Source organism: Syngnathus typhle, linkage group LG8 (genome assembly GCF_033458585.1).
Source record: "Syngnathus typhle isolate RoL2023-S1 ecotype Sweden linkage group LG8, RoL_Styp_1.0, whole genome shotgun sequence".
Lineage (NCBI taxonomy): Eukaryota > Metazoa > Chordata > Actinopteri > Syngnathiformes > Syngnathidae > Syngnathus > Syngnathus typhle.
The window spans coordinates 6,422,298-6,436,479 of NC_083745.1; the positions used below are offsets into that span (position 1 = coordinate 6,422,298).

A 14,182-nucleotide genomic window follows, 5' to 3' on the forward strand; every position below is an offset into this window, starting at 1 on the left:
CTTAATGTGCAGAAATGCACCTTATAGTCCGAAAAACTCAAATTCAAATTGTTTGCCATTCTTTGACAACCACTATTTCCACTATATAAGAACAATTGTGCTCAAGCCTATCCTGTTCGTCACAAATTACATCTTGCACCTGTCTGGCACTTCATTTTTTTGATTTGAGAGCATTTCCTGGCGTCTTCTCGGTGCCGCTCCCTGACGCTGTGAGCTGTGACCAAAATGTCACCGTGTCATCTCCTTTCGCTTGTCACGGTCATCGGTGACATTTTCAAGTAGCACATGTGGCTGGAGCAAATTTGATCATCTATTTTGATATTTGGATGCCTCGTTCGCTAATGCATCCTCACTCTTCCTGGCAACCTGGCAGATGGCCAGTTTCCGAGCACGGTGATGCGGGGAAAGAAAATTGATTTCTAAAGAGCTCTGTCTATTTGGCCCCGGATATGAAATATGCAAGTAGTTATTAGCCCGACGCTGATATTAACATAACATGACAAGCGCATCGAGATATATATTAAAGACGTTCCCGCTGAGCGATACATGAAACGTGATACACTAACATTTAGGTAAACTAATCATTACCAGCGCAACACAATTATGATGATTTCTACTTTGTTTGAGAGAGTGACGCATGGCAAGGTGGACTCGTCGCTCGCGATATATCGCCGGCGTGTACACAACCACAGCGGGGAGCTCCGTATTGCTTATTGTGTCGCTATTAATGAACGTAAACTGAGAAAGGTCAAACGGGCCACACGCTGATCCGCACACACGTGACATACACACACATATAAGCGCTGATCCAGATACATTTGTGCAAAAGCTGGCATGCACACAGTCAGCAGAAAGGTCACAGCATACGGTGCCAGTGTGTGTGAGATCTGCTGCCCGTTGCTATGGAGCGGTATGATTTGCAAAGATTCAAACACACACACACCTACTACACACATCATCACATTCGAAAATATACAATCAAATTAATGCCAGGATTAAAATATGAAATCTAAATGATTGTTTTCATTTTTTCCCAGAAGCTCAATTATGACACTCATATTGTGTTTTAAATTGGTTATTTTAGCTTTGAGTAATAAAAGTAATTGTTATTATGATTCCCATATTTTATTTTTCTCACAAGGGAAGAGAAACAAGTATTGGTGTTTATTTTTCCACGTGGACAACTCGCAGATTAATCGAGATGTGGTGATTATTACAATAGGGGTCATTGAGGAGGAAAAATGGCAATTAACCTCTGATTTCACAATCGACAGAATGATCAATTCATCACCAAACCTACAAATATTTGTGTTCGCCCTCAGACTGTGTTTTTCTTTTCAGGCGTGCATTTGAATGTTTTTATTTGAGTTCACAGAAGTAAAGCTAGCACTTTTTAAGAGCACGGCTTTCCCGCCAGTCCCTTCAGGGTTGAGTAAATTATGCCAGTTGGTTAATCAGATTCTCCCTCACTTGCACTTCACCACCTCGTGAGAGACAGACAGTGGCACAGTGAAAGGGGCTACTTGTGAGTGGCTCGGAGCTTTTCTGCATTATGCACGTGCTAATAAACTGCAGTGATTCATTTTAAATTTGCCCCATACCGCTCGTCCTATTGCTTTCTACGCCTCTGATTGCTAAAGTGCAAAATATAACTCAGTCTGATTCATCTCATTTGTAGCAGGAAAAGGACAAAAAGAACAAAACAAAATCTTTATAATGTTTTGTTTTCTTTTTATGACTACAGGAATGTGCTGCCAAAAAGAATCAGCACTCCGTCCCTCCTCAGTAGTAAGTAAGTTTACAGTCCACATTAATTTGGCATTTTATGCATTGACTGTACTTTGCAAGACATCATATGACATCCTATTTAGTTCATTTTTTTGGGGTATAAATATGTATCTGTAATATACATTTTATATTTAAATCAAATAAATATAGAGAAACGGCAAGAACAGAGTAGATGGTGGAAAACATAGGTATGCATAACATTGTCCAGCCATCATGTGTCAGTCTTCTGTACTGATAATTGGCCTTTAAGATCATACAGTGAGGCTCAACCCAGAAAGACTGTTGACATACTTCAGGTGCTGTTGTTTGCTGAGAAACAGGGTTCAAATGAGTTCAGCAGATTCATTCATTCATTCAATCATTCATTCATTCACTCGTTTATTTATTCATTTACTTATTTGTCTGCTTCGTATTGCACAATATTGAATCTGTATGCTAATCGTGCCGAAACAGTTTTCCTCTGCAACCGGATTGTTGACTCTTTTGGCTCGGTTTCTGTTTGTATTGGCGTGTAGTACGTTAATTGGAAATGCAGTCAGGTTTGAGCCGGGACAGACAGAGGAAAAAGGGAGAGCAAAGTGAGCAAGAACAGCATAATGAACCATGTAAGACAAAAAGATTGTATCTTTGAGAAAGTGGAAAAGGACTCTGAGAATGCACAGAACTGTCGCGCAGATGTAGTAACCACTTGTTCACCTGTGAAGAATTCTAGTGCAAATTACAGTCCTGGAAAGTGAGGTCATAAAAACGGTTAGGCGCACAGTCTGCATTGTGGAAGTATGTCGGACCCGCTGGGGTCCATCGGTAAGTGGGCCCCATTGGGTGTCTGTGTTTGAAAGCAAAGTATTCAGGTACTGGTTCAAGACGTTGGGGGAAGTCTTTATAAGTAAGACGCGACTACTGGCTACTTCTTATTCTATCTTAGACACTGTGACACAATAACCTGAATACAATTCAGGTGTAATCGCTCACCAACGCCGATAACTGACAAGGTGGGATCAATAAGCAGATGTACAAAGAACAGCGTGACTCCTTGGTTACATTCTGAAAAATAGACCTGCTTTAGCTCAGAGGATTGAGTGCACTAAGGGGAATGAATGTCCTTTTCTGAGGATTGAACCGATGGCTGCTTGTGAAGATAGAAAACAAACGACGGTTGGAGGGGAGGAGGGGGGGGTGTACTCATTCAGTACAATGTATCTGAATGAGTGATATTTATTTACGACCTCAGGTGTGCACGGGCAGCCCTTGTGATGAACAGACAAGAGCAGTGAAAAGGCCATAAAGTGGTATCACATTTCCACAGGCGCACTCGACTGGATGCTTGTCCCAAAGTGACGAGTTCTTGCGACTGCAGCAGTTTTAGTGGGACAGCGCAGAAATAACAACAAATCTGGCACGCACCTCATCCTCTGTGAGTTTTCAAGTTAACGCTCCCCCTCAGTTTGGTGGTTGAGACAAATGCAGCGGCTCGGCATATTATCCGCTTCATTACCATTAACCAATTAAATGACTCTTTAACACCTTCATTGCGTTTTTGCCACAGCATGAAGTTGAAATGACGGTTTCAATCAACAAGCACGACAGCCTCAATGCAGATGAGTGCATTGGGGCTGACAAAGCAGTTCCATAATGATAACAATGAATTACCTCCATTGCTTTACAATTGTCTTAGGCATCCGTGATTTCAATCTACTGTTTACTGTCTATGATTTAAAATGAATGACCAGAAAGATTCAAACTGCAGCACAATTCTGATCCAGACTCACAAATCCGAAATGTGCTTTAAACTTCGGCAAAGAAATTCTGCACGTTTTTCTTGAAAGATTCATTTAAGACGATCCCACATTCAAACATCCAAAGTCAATATTCCCAGTTTAACGTCCTCTCTCATGTTTCATGCCAAGTGTCTGAAATGTGCATCACTTTCGCCTTAAACTTTATGTTGCGCACACAGAGCACTGCAAGAACTCCAATAAAATTAAAAAAAAGATCTTATTTAAGGCACCGGTGCTTTTGCCCGTCGTTTAAAATGTTACAATGAACCAAAAAGTCACGAAAGCGTTCCCTCATTCATCTGTCATTCGGGCAAATATTCCCACAGTGTCCGAAAATGCCATACACTTCATGTTGCATGCATTGACACCCAATATCCCCTGTGAAACCACATGGGAGAAACAGCCAGTCAACTATATATCCTCATTCCACACCACAACAAGCCAGGCTTGCCTTTTTCAATGCACACACTTACATTCAACATAACGAATATTACAGTGTACAATGTGGAAATGGCGACCACTAGTGGAAAAAGATAATACCTGCACCTCTCATGCATATATCTTGATATTATATGCATTAAGCTTTAAAATATGGTAAAATGTAAATAATAAAAAAAAAAAATAGAGGGATTATTGTATAATTAGTTGATCATATAACAAAGGTAATTTGGATGAATTTGTTTTTTTCAAAAGAGTGTCAAACTAAGAGTTGTTTGCAATAATTAGTAGTGAAGTAGGTCTCAGTTCCCAAAAGGTTGGTGACGCCTGATCTATTATTTTTTTGACAAAGGACAAACACGAACAATGTCATTCATCTCTCATTCATGCAAATATTCACAGTCTGAAATGTGCTCAACTCATTTCTTCATTTATCTTTCATCTTTGTAAAAAAAAAAAAAGAAATAATCGTGATTTTAAAAACAATACCCCTGCAAGAGATCATTGGATGAATTATTAGTGTTTTGAAATGGCAGAAAAAGTAAAAAAATCTAAAATCAATATCTGTACTCATCTACCCGTCATTCTCGCAAGTAAACCCAGAAATAGAAGTTGAAGTTGTAAACATTAAACTAAGCACTCAAAAAAAAATTCTCATTGCACAATCTCAAAATATCAGTGTCCTTAAACTTTATGTTGCACTTATTTAAACTCAAGACTTCTTCCATGACTACATTTTCTTTTTATTGCAGTATAAGCCGTTCATCCAATGCGAGAGGAGACAGAATGTTAAGAATTATTTATTTATTTATTTGTCATTCATAGCACATAAATAACCATAAATACGCATCGTGCTTCGTACACATTTTACACATGCTCATTTAATTTACCTGTTAGTCGTGCACACCCACATGGCCAGTGCAGTCCCAGCTGTTACTTTTGTATCCAACTTTGTTGCATACAATTACCCCCGTGAATTGACACATCCAAACTTAAGCATTATTAACCGGCCATTTATGCCACTATATGAATAAGTTGAGCTCTCACCTTGCAGAGAGGACTCCTCTCTTCAGTTTCGACAACCATCCGCCAACCGAGTGTCTTCACCGCTGCACCTGCACCGTACAAATCCGTCAACCCGGATTAAACCGCAGCAAAAGCACTTTTATTGTTCCTTGGCAGTCCTCTTCCTGCGTGGAATAAACACGCACGCTCTGAAGTCCTCTCTTGTTGCGCGCTATAGTGAAGCGTGTCCTCTAGCGGCTCCGATTTCTGCTGTGTGCCGCGGAGGCAAGAAGCGCAGCGCCTTGGACATGATCCTCCGCTCGAACACGCGCACCCTCGACTGTAAAGGGGGGGGGGGGGGGGGTGAAGTGGGTGGGGGGCAGGGGGTGGACTGGAGCCTGGCTGGAAAAATATCCCAGCACTGGAGAGAGGGGGGTGAAATGAAGAGGAGAAGAGAGACGATGATGATGATGATGTGCGCAGCCTTCACCGGGATGAATGAAAAGACTGAGAGCCCTCGAATCGCGTGCACAGTGCGCGCTCGCGCTTGAGTGTGTGTTCACTTTTTGGATGCAGAAGATGCCACAGTGAGTGGGAGCGTTGGGCCAACGAGTGGGTTAGTGCACCCACACTGATATTAGATGGATTATGTAAAATGATCATAACAGTGGACTGAGTGACTCAGAGTAGTTTGGTGTGCACCCAAACGTCAATTGAATTTACGCACCGTGACCATAGGTGAAAGTATGTCATGACTATATTTAAGGTCAAAATGATTGACCTCACTGCAAAATATTTGCCCACCCAATGTTTACAATGTTGTATAACAGCAAATCATGTAGTGTGGGTCCATGTTAGTTTTGTTACTTGAATAATTATCTGTAGAATGCAATTGCCTTGGTTCAAATCTAAAGCTTGACTTGAAACTTATTTCCACACTTTAGGATTTGGTTGAACCACAAGTAGTACTCTTGCCCCGCCTCACCTACTGAATTTTCTATTTTGACGTGCCCCCAGCCCCATCTTAATGTTCGTTTTTGTAAATTGTGAAGGTTCTTACTCTCTAGAATTAGACTAGATGAGCAGAAATCATCAGCACACAACTTTATGACCCAGAACCTTTATGTCCATGAGGAGACAATAGTGGTTTTATTTGACCAATGGAGCAAATCCCAACTGCTGCAAATGAAGCAGAGTACAGAAAGAAGATTACTCCGCCATGCAAAAAAAGAAAAGAATCCAAGACTGGCTAACAATAGCCACCCCTAGACTGAATGTAGATAGCAAAAATGACTTTATGCTGTCTGTTCTATACACTATATACATATATTTCCCGTTTGAGCAGCCTAAAATCTACTTGAACTGCCAAATCTCTGCATGTGTGCTCATTCGTGGGAAAATGGGCACTCATTACAAGCTTTCAGAGGCTTTTGACGGTGGCCTTCGCTGGCGCTTTGCGGCTCAGACGATGCGCTCAGGCACCCACTAGCACACACGATCACGGACACATGAGGAAGCTAATACCCCCGGACCCACTGACACAATGCACACCGACCAGATGAAAGGGCCAATTTATCAAACCACCAGCTCAGGCACGCCCGAGGACGTTTAGTGCCAGCACCGGTCTAAAGAAAGCGGGCAGGAAGTGTGTGTGTCTGTGTGTGCTCTCTTCATTTTTCCCCTTGTTGAACTCAGTCCTCCAAACATAACATGCACTGTTGCCTGTGACCAACTCTGCCCCAAGTAAGCTTCGTGACAAAGGCTTTTGGATTTTATTTTAAGCGATTGTCAGGTTGTTTTGGCCTATTGTGTGATTAGAGGTGTGTTTGGACCCGGAGAGAGAGACAAAGACGGTAATCTTGCTATTCCACGTGAAAGCACAAGGTCCGTGTTCGCCCAGCATGGGCTTTGGAGCATTTACAAGCCCAAACGATGAGATGCGTGAGAGAACCGCAGCGGAAGCTTGCTCGACTGGAGTAAAAGAGCAATCGCGCATGGCGTGGCTATATTATTTGTTTGAAACCACAAAGGAGTGTTCTACAAGCATGTGAACACTGCACCGCATGTATATTTGATGTAGACACTTAAGAAACCACAAGAAGATAGATTCTACTTTGTTTCAGTATGCCTGTGATAGCGTTCGGTGTCTTTGCTGTCCTTGTGAGGCAAAATCATCCAACAATATATTTTCTTTATTCTTCTCCTATTAGGATGACGAGTGTGTACAACCATGCTATTGTATCTACCACAGTCGACTTATAAGATGAAAAGGTGTTTTGAGGATACGCTGAATAATGAATACATCAGAATGCTCAGCGATACATACAAAAGGTAGTGTAAAAACCAAAATCTATTCTCATTGCACATGAAAAAAACAACACCAGTGGCTCCATTACACATGAAACGGGGCGTAAAAGCAAAGGCGCACACGTCAAGGGTAAAGGCAGCAGAGAATAAAGTGATGCACCGGATTTTTACTCGTGGCCATACGCTAACTACATCGCCGGGGGCCTGTTCATATTTAGATACCATAAGAAGCGTGTTTATGTAAGGGAGGTTATTTCAAAATGTATTCATTTTTATATACATGTGAAACCAAAATAGCAAGCCTTGGTTTCAAGAATAATAACCCCAAATGTATTTAACATAAGTCGAGTGGATAATTTACACCCCCCCACCCATTCCCGCAACACACGCATACTCAGAGGTGCTGCGAAATGACTGTAAAGTAATATCATGCTACGAAAATAGACTCAAGCTCTCTTTAATAATGTGTTTATAGGCAGAGAGTGATTCAAAGAAGCAGGTTTGATTTCATTGACATCAGCAGCTCTCACACTTGGTTCACTGACAGTCTAACACAGTACAAGGTTAAGACACATTTGTCATCACGTTGGACATTCGACAAGCCAGCCCAATGAAGAAACTAATCTTTGGTTGCTTTATTTCCAGCACAGCCAAAACATATCAAATGCATTTTAACACCACCCTTGTACTGCAATTTTAAAATCAAAAGATATTTGCATGACTCATATCAACATTTTGACCAAGGTGTCTTTTAGATTGTTGTTATGCGTGATTGTTTGTTTTGTCACATGGTGACGTGAAACTGACGTCCGCTGACCTTAAAGCACAGCCCCGTGCAAATATGACTCACGCTGATGAGGCAGCCAGGTGTCTGTCAATCATACGACCTAAACACCGTACCTGTCACCTCATGTGTGCAGCTGCGTTTATATGGCGACGACAACAACACCTGCACAACATGAATATGCATGACAGTCTGTCTGCTGGTTATTTGGAGAGTGCTAGAATGACCATAAATCAATTCAATGACCATATTTCACACCATAGATTGAATATGATTATTTTAAATTAACACTGTTTAATTTTTGATTTGGCCCTATGCTTATTTATATATTTACTTAGGAGGCACAGTGATGTATTTTTTTTTCATCACAGTGGTTTAGTAACTAAACCACTGTGATGAAAAAAAAATGTTTGTGCATGTTTAGTAACTAAACCACTGTGATGAAAAGTAAACTTTAGTATTTGACTTTATCCATCTGCTGCTGTATACTGCCACCTAGACGTGGGATTGCCACGTTGCATTTCACAAGCAACCTAAGAGCTATTTAAAAAAAAAAGAAAAGAAAAAAGCCTCCCTGAGACGGTTTTAGCAACATTACTGTTTTTTTTTATACAGTGTTCTACTTTTGGATGTCGTTAGTCATAACTAATCTTGTGACCGGCAAATGTAGGTCTGTGAATTTTTCATGTGATTTTTGAGGTTGTACAGGTTATTTGAGTAACCAATAAAGCAGACTTTGACTTTGACTTTGACTTTGACTTTGACTTTGACTTTGACTTTGACATTGTACCTATGATTTTATTATTGAGTATTATTTTAGTTGTTAGTGTTTAGCTATCATAATTAGTTTTCTGCTTTACCCTTGATTGTGTTAATACTTATTTTCTTATATACTTAAAATGATAAATACACCAGACATTTTTCTTTATGATTTTTGAGTTTTGTCTGTGTTAAATTTTATAAACTCAATCCAAACATTTTCTTGAAAGTATAAAGACACATGTATACCAAAGATTAATTTGAGTTACAATCCAAATCACAATAACTCACATGAACTTCATGATTCCAAGGTTTGCCAAAATGCTATAAATTGCTCTTGAGCTGTTGGGTGCATTTGGAGTCACAGGGTGGCAGTAGAGACTCTGCCTAATCAGTCTAACATCTGACTCAGCAAAGAAACAGCCTGGAGGAGGTTCATAAAAAATGAGAGCGACTAAGTTGAAACATCAGCAAGTCTTTACGATGCACATTCAGTTGAGTGCTTCCATTTAAACTTACATTAATTAAAGATATGGTGGCCAGAGTTGGCACGCTGGAGTTTCCCTACTCGGAATCATTTGGAGTTTTGATTTACGCCATCTTTTCCCCCTGGCTGCCCATAATTGCATCCATTACTTGCAAATGACTCAATGCTCATTACAGATGTCTGCCTGAAATTGAGATACTTCGCAGTGACTCGATGAGTGTCTGCCTGCGCTTGTGAGCTCATGTTTGTTAGAAAGAATTTGGGGAAGGCCTCGGAGAGCCTTAGTAAATACATGATCCAATGATCACTTCCTGTGTGGGCACAGGCCAGGTGTCCCAATACTTTTGTCCATTTTGCTCTCCATAAAACACTCACTCAACAAAGAGTTTATGCATCTTAAGCTAGATAATGAGTCAACACGGACCAAAACAGGAAGTGATCTATTACCTTGTACAGGTTTCCTTAAAATCTCCATAAAACAACTCCAAAAATGAAATCATCTACTCAAGGAGGAAGTTGGCAAAAAGAAAACACTGAGCTCAGCCGGCACCGACCACAAGAGCAAAAGCTAAATCAAACGAAAGCCGAGACAGACTGTTTTGTTGGCATCGCTTCCCCTTTGCTTTATTTCCATCCTGGTATCCTTGTTATGGATCTTTGAGGGGATTAAGAATAAAGCCACTGGCGGATCATGTCATCATGTGCAGCGGAATAAGGATACAGGAAATCAATGTCCAAGGATCTTAGGTTGACCTCCATGTTGACGTGTTTTGGAGTATGTCGGAGAACGGGGTGAAAAGTACACGCAAACAAAAGGTAGAATGTAAAGAATTGTGAGGCAGATATGCAAACCAAGTAATCAATGTGATGCCCAGTCCCCTCAGAACATTGGGCACCCTAAAAAAGTTGAGAATATGCTCAAAGAGCCATTTAGATTCTGTTCAAACATTCAATATTTAATCTTGGATCTGCTGTATGAAACGTTTCAATAACTCTTGTGAGCTCGCTCGCTACACACAGCGATCCTTCAGGTCAGCCAAATGGCCGAACAGAACGTTTAATAGTCCGCCACATTCATTTAAATAAGGGATGGAAGTGGCCATCAAACACAATTACCGCTGAGGCCTACACACACATACGTAGTCCTACCGCAGTGTTGTATGTGTGCTTTGTGCGACTGCGACGGAAGAATGTTATTCCACTAATTCAATATCCATAATTTCCTACACTTTTCTACTTGGCCTTTGCCAAGACATGATTGACATCTGTGCCAAGTTGTTTCTCTCAGAAGTGCTCTTTTGTGTGAGCGTGTTTGGCACTGGCTCAGTGGGCCTGCTGTTATTGATTTATGTCTTTCAGGTGGACACACAGCGGGGAAAATGTGAGATGATATTGAGATCAGCATGTCATTTATATTTGTGAGTCTACTAATGCCTCTCAGGTGAGCGCAGATCTGCAAGCGGAAATGCTGTCGTCTTTGTGTGCGATGTGGCTGCGAGCGCATCTGTAAAAGTCAACTTGTGTGCGTGCCGTGGAAATGGCGCATATTTCATACTGACGTCTTTTGGAGCAAGTAGCACTCTGGAAGATGTTCAGCTATTTGGAAAAGAACATCCGCCTGCATCGTAGTTGAAAGGATGTTGCCCAGATTGATGCGAACGTTGATTATAGAGGATGCGGTGGACACTGAGGTCAAACGCAATTCATTCAAGGCTTCTGGTCCACCTTCCGCTTGTTCACATTTCCCAGGGGGATTAAGGCGAATATTTTTTTCCACAGTCAAATTATCAATACAAACCCTTTTTAGTGTGCAACAACATTTTAATCCACAACTTGATCATTTTACTGTAATTTGTTTTCTTGGTCATGGTATTTGTTGTTTAGCGGCACTCAAAATACATTTTGTCCATCATTCACCCATCCATCCATCCATCCATCCATCCATCCATCCATCCATCCATCCATCCATCCATCCATCCATCCATCCATCCATCCATCCATCCATCCATCCATCCATCCATCGGCACACACCCGCATCTCATAAAGTGACCTAAACTACAAATGTATGGTTGATTGGTCGCCGACCTGGCATCACTAACATCACTATACGCTCGTTAATCCACTTGCAGCCTTTTGGCCCGTCTTTCGGAGTCCAGGTGGCGGAGCATGTGTTGACCTCCACGGGCCGCACTATTGACTCGCCTCAGGCCCGGAGATCTTTGTTAGATCTCCAGATGTGGTCGTTGGGGCCCGCTTTATTAAGTATGTGATAAAGGGCCAACTGGACCCTGCCCAAGAGAACATAAATGCACGGGTGGGGCACGGCTACGCCTCGTATAAATTGCATGAGCTGAATGGATCAGGGTGTTGCTGCATTTTCATGGATAATGATGAAGTGCTGTTCTGCCATCTAACGGAACTAATCCAATGTCATATTTATTTCTGATTTATGGGAAAACTACACCACAGAGTTCTGGATTGTGTCAAAGCTACAAGCGTGTCTCTTTTGCAGAAAAATAGTAAAGCTAGTAATCTTTTTTCAACTTCATAGTTTCTTCAGTTTTAAGAACACAGAACACATATAGTAGTGGAGTCACACTTTGTGCAGGACAAAAACGCATTGTTCCATGTTACATGGACACGCACACAGATATTCACAGTCATGCACACACAGGAATGCCAACTATAACAGAAATACATCAAGAAAGGTAAGATTTACAGCTGCACTGTGTGATATGACGCCAGGCACTTCTTCGGAGGTCTGCAGGTTATGTTCTCCATGACCCGGCCAATGGAAAGACTCAATGTGTATGCATAGTTTCCTGTCACATCTTGGAATTGAGAACTTTTTGACCTTCAAAGTGGGTGAACTCTGAGTAGACCTATTGAGCTTTGCTTTTTTGCTTTTTAATAGGTTAGTTACTAATTCTCTTCAATTCCCATGTAAAGCATATTTTCCAAATTTGCAATGTTGAAAATTCACAGAATTTTCCAGTACTACAAAAATGTGTGTGTGGAGAGTAAAATAAAGATGTCAGTGTGCTTTTGCACTGTCCATGATGGTCTGCTAGGCCAGCCAAGGCTCCCATGGGGGCAGTCCATAAAATGGCAAAAAGACACACACAAGCACACACACTTGGCTTTTCTTTCCAACCAATCACCATATAGACTTTCCCCTATGACATATTCTCCTTCTCTTATTTACTCAACAGCATCGCCATGGCAACAACTGGTGTTTTGGAGGTTGTTTGTCAAGGGAATGAAATGAAAAAAGTGTGTCAAGGGACACATGAGCCAATTCTAGTGACCCTCATTTCTTCCACTGGCAATGCAGGAAATGGAAGGAGTAGGGGCCGGGTGGACTGAAGGTGAAATTAAAGGTCAGAAAGTTTGCAAGTTCTTGCTGATGTAGCTCTTTACTGGTTGATGAGGTCAGTATTCCATAAGTTCGATGATTCATATATTGCACGCACTGACCCTGATGGTGATGCTGTAGCTGCACCGAGCATCCCATCTTGCCAATATTTGTGCAACATCCAACGGCCATACTCAAGATGGGGTAATAAAAACATAAACATTGCCGGGCTTTAAAAACACCAGAAGAGGGCAGTCCTGTGTAATCTACCGTATGTCCCATACAAAGGCCCTGACTTAATTATAGTAGTTATAGGTTAATATTAGTTCGATTAGTGTGTGTAAAGGGTAATCCCTTACCCATCAAAGAATGTGTGGAACGTGCACAGGCTAAAAACTGAGCCAACCCAGAGGTGACAGCTCTGGACTTATCAGCCACTTGCTTGACACATCGAGATTCTCTTGATCTCAAAGGGTGCCGTCCAGATGCTTTTGCTCATCTTTTGGTGAGTAGATCGTAGCGAGGCGCGACGCTGATGGATGTCAGGCAACCTCTCGGTTCTCATCAGATTAGTGGCCGTTTAAATCTTTTCGGTGGCTGTGCGGCGAGCATGCAAACAGAGCTGGCATGGATCAGCTTCAAAGGGTCGGCTGATGTGATGAAACTGTACTTCAGTGTGAGAATGTTAATGATCAGTGCTGGCAGGAGGATTATATACGTATGTATACTATATAGGGAGAGAGAAGCATGTGAGAGCGTGTGAAAAAGCTGCTGTGGGTGTCCGCAGTCGCCTTCAAACAAAGTAACCGGGCTGCTAGTTCAAGTAGAGTAGTGAGAGATAAGCTTTTTCAGGCATGTATATGTGGTGTGATAATGACACCAATTAATTAATTAAACAAAAATTAATGATGAAAAACAATGAACAACAATGAATGACATCCAGTTTTAGGTAGCACTGCGATTGGTATCCATCTATAATGGGATGCCAAAAAGTGATTTGGGGCCGATCATATTATTCTTTAGATAAAGTGAATCCAAGCGTATTTGCAGTTTGCCGTTCACATATTCGCCTAGATGCATATTTATTTATTTATTTTTGGCACCTAGCTTCCATTATTCCTGGAAAACTCACCTATTTGCTCTTTTTATGCTCAAGCCACACAATGAAAGTGATTCTTTGGCGCCGTCTTGGTCACACGATTCCTGCAGAGATTCATAAAAGATTATGCATTCTTTTGGGTTTCAAGGTGGCAAATAGGAAAACTAGATTGACAACCACAGAATGGAAACCAGCTTATGCCAGTGTAAGAAATCATTGGATCCACTTTGCAGACTTAATAAGACATCATTATGACATTGGTGTACAATTGTTTCAAAGTGAGACCTTCTGAGTTGGGTGTGTGGTTTTCTTTCTCAGGGCCATTTACTGTAGATGAGGAATTATGAATGGGATGGTTTTCAACACCGTGGCAACGGTTTGG

The 14,182-nt window shown here is 41.4% G+C and overlaps 1 protein-coding gene across 1 annotated transcript in view; it reads right to left on the bottom strand.

The window, feature by feature from the left end:
• The window catches only part of zgc:171482 (zinc finger protein), a 39,471-nt gene extending 34,117 nt beyond the window's left edge, over window positions 1-5,354 (bottom strand). The window contains exon 1 of the mRNA XM_061285734.1: window positions 5,052-5,354. Coding sequence (XP_061141718.1) covers window positions 5,052-5,090 — 39 coding nt within the window. The 5' untranslated portion in view covers window positions 5,091-5,354. The remainder of the gene's footprint in view (window positions 1-5,051) is intronic.
• Window positions 5,355-14,182: the final 8,828 nt, after the last annotated feature.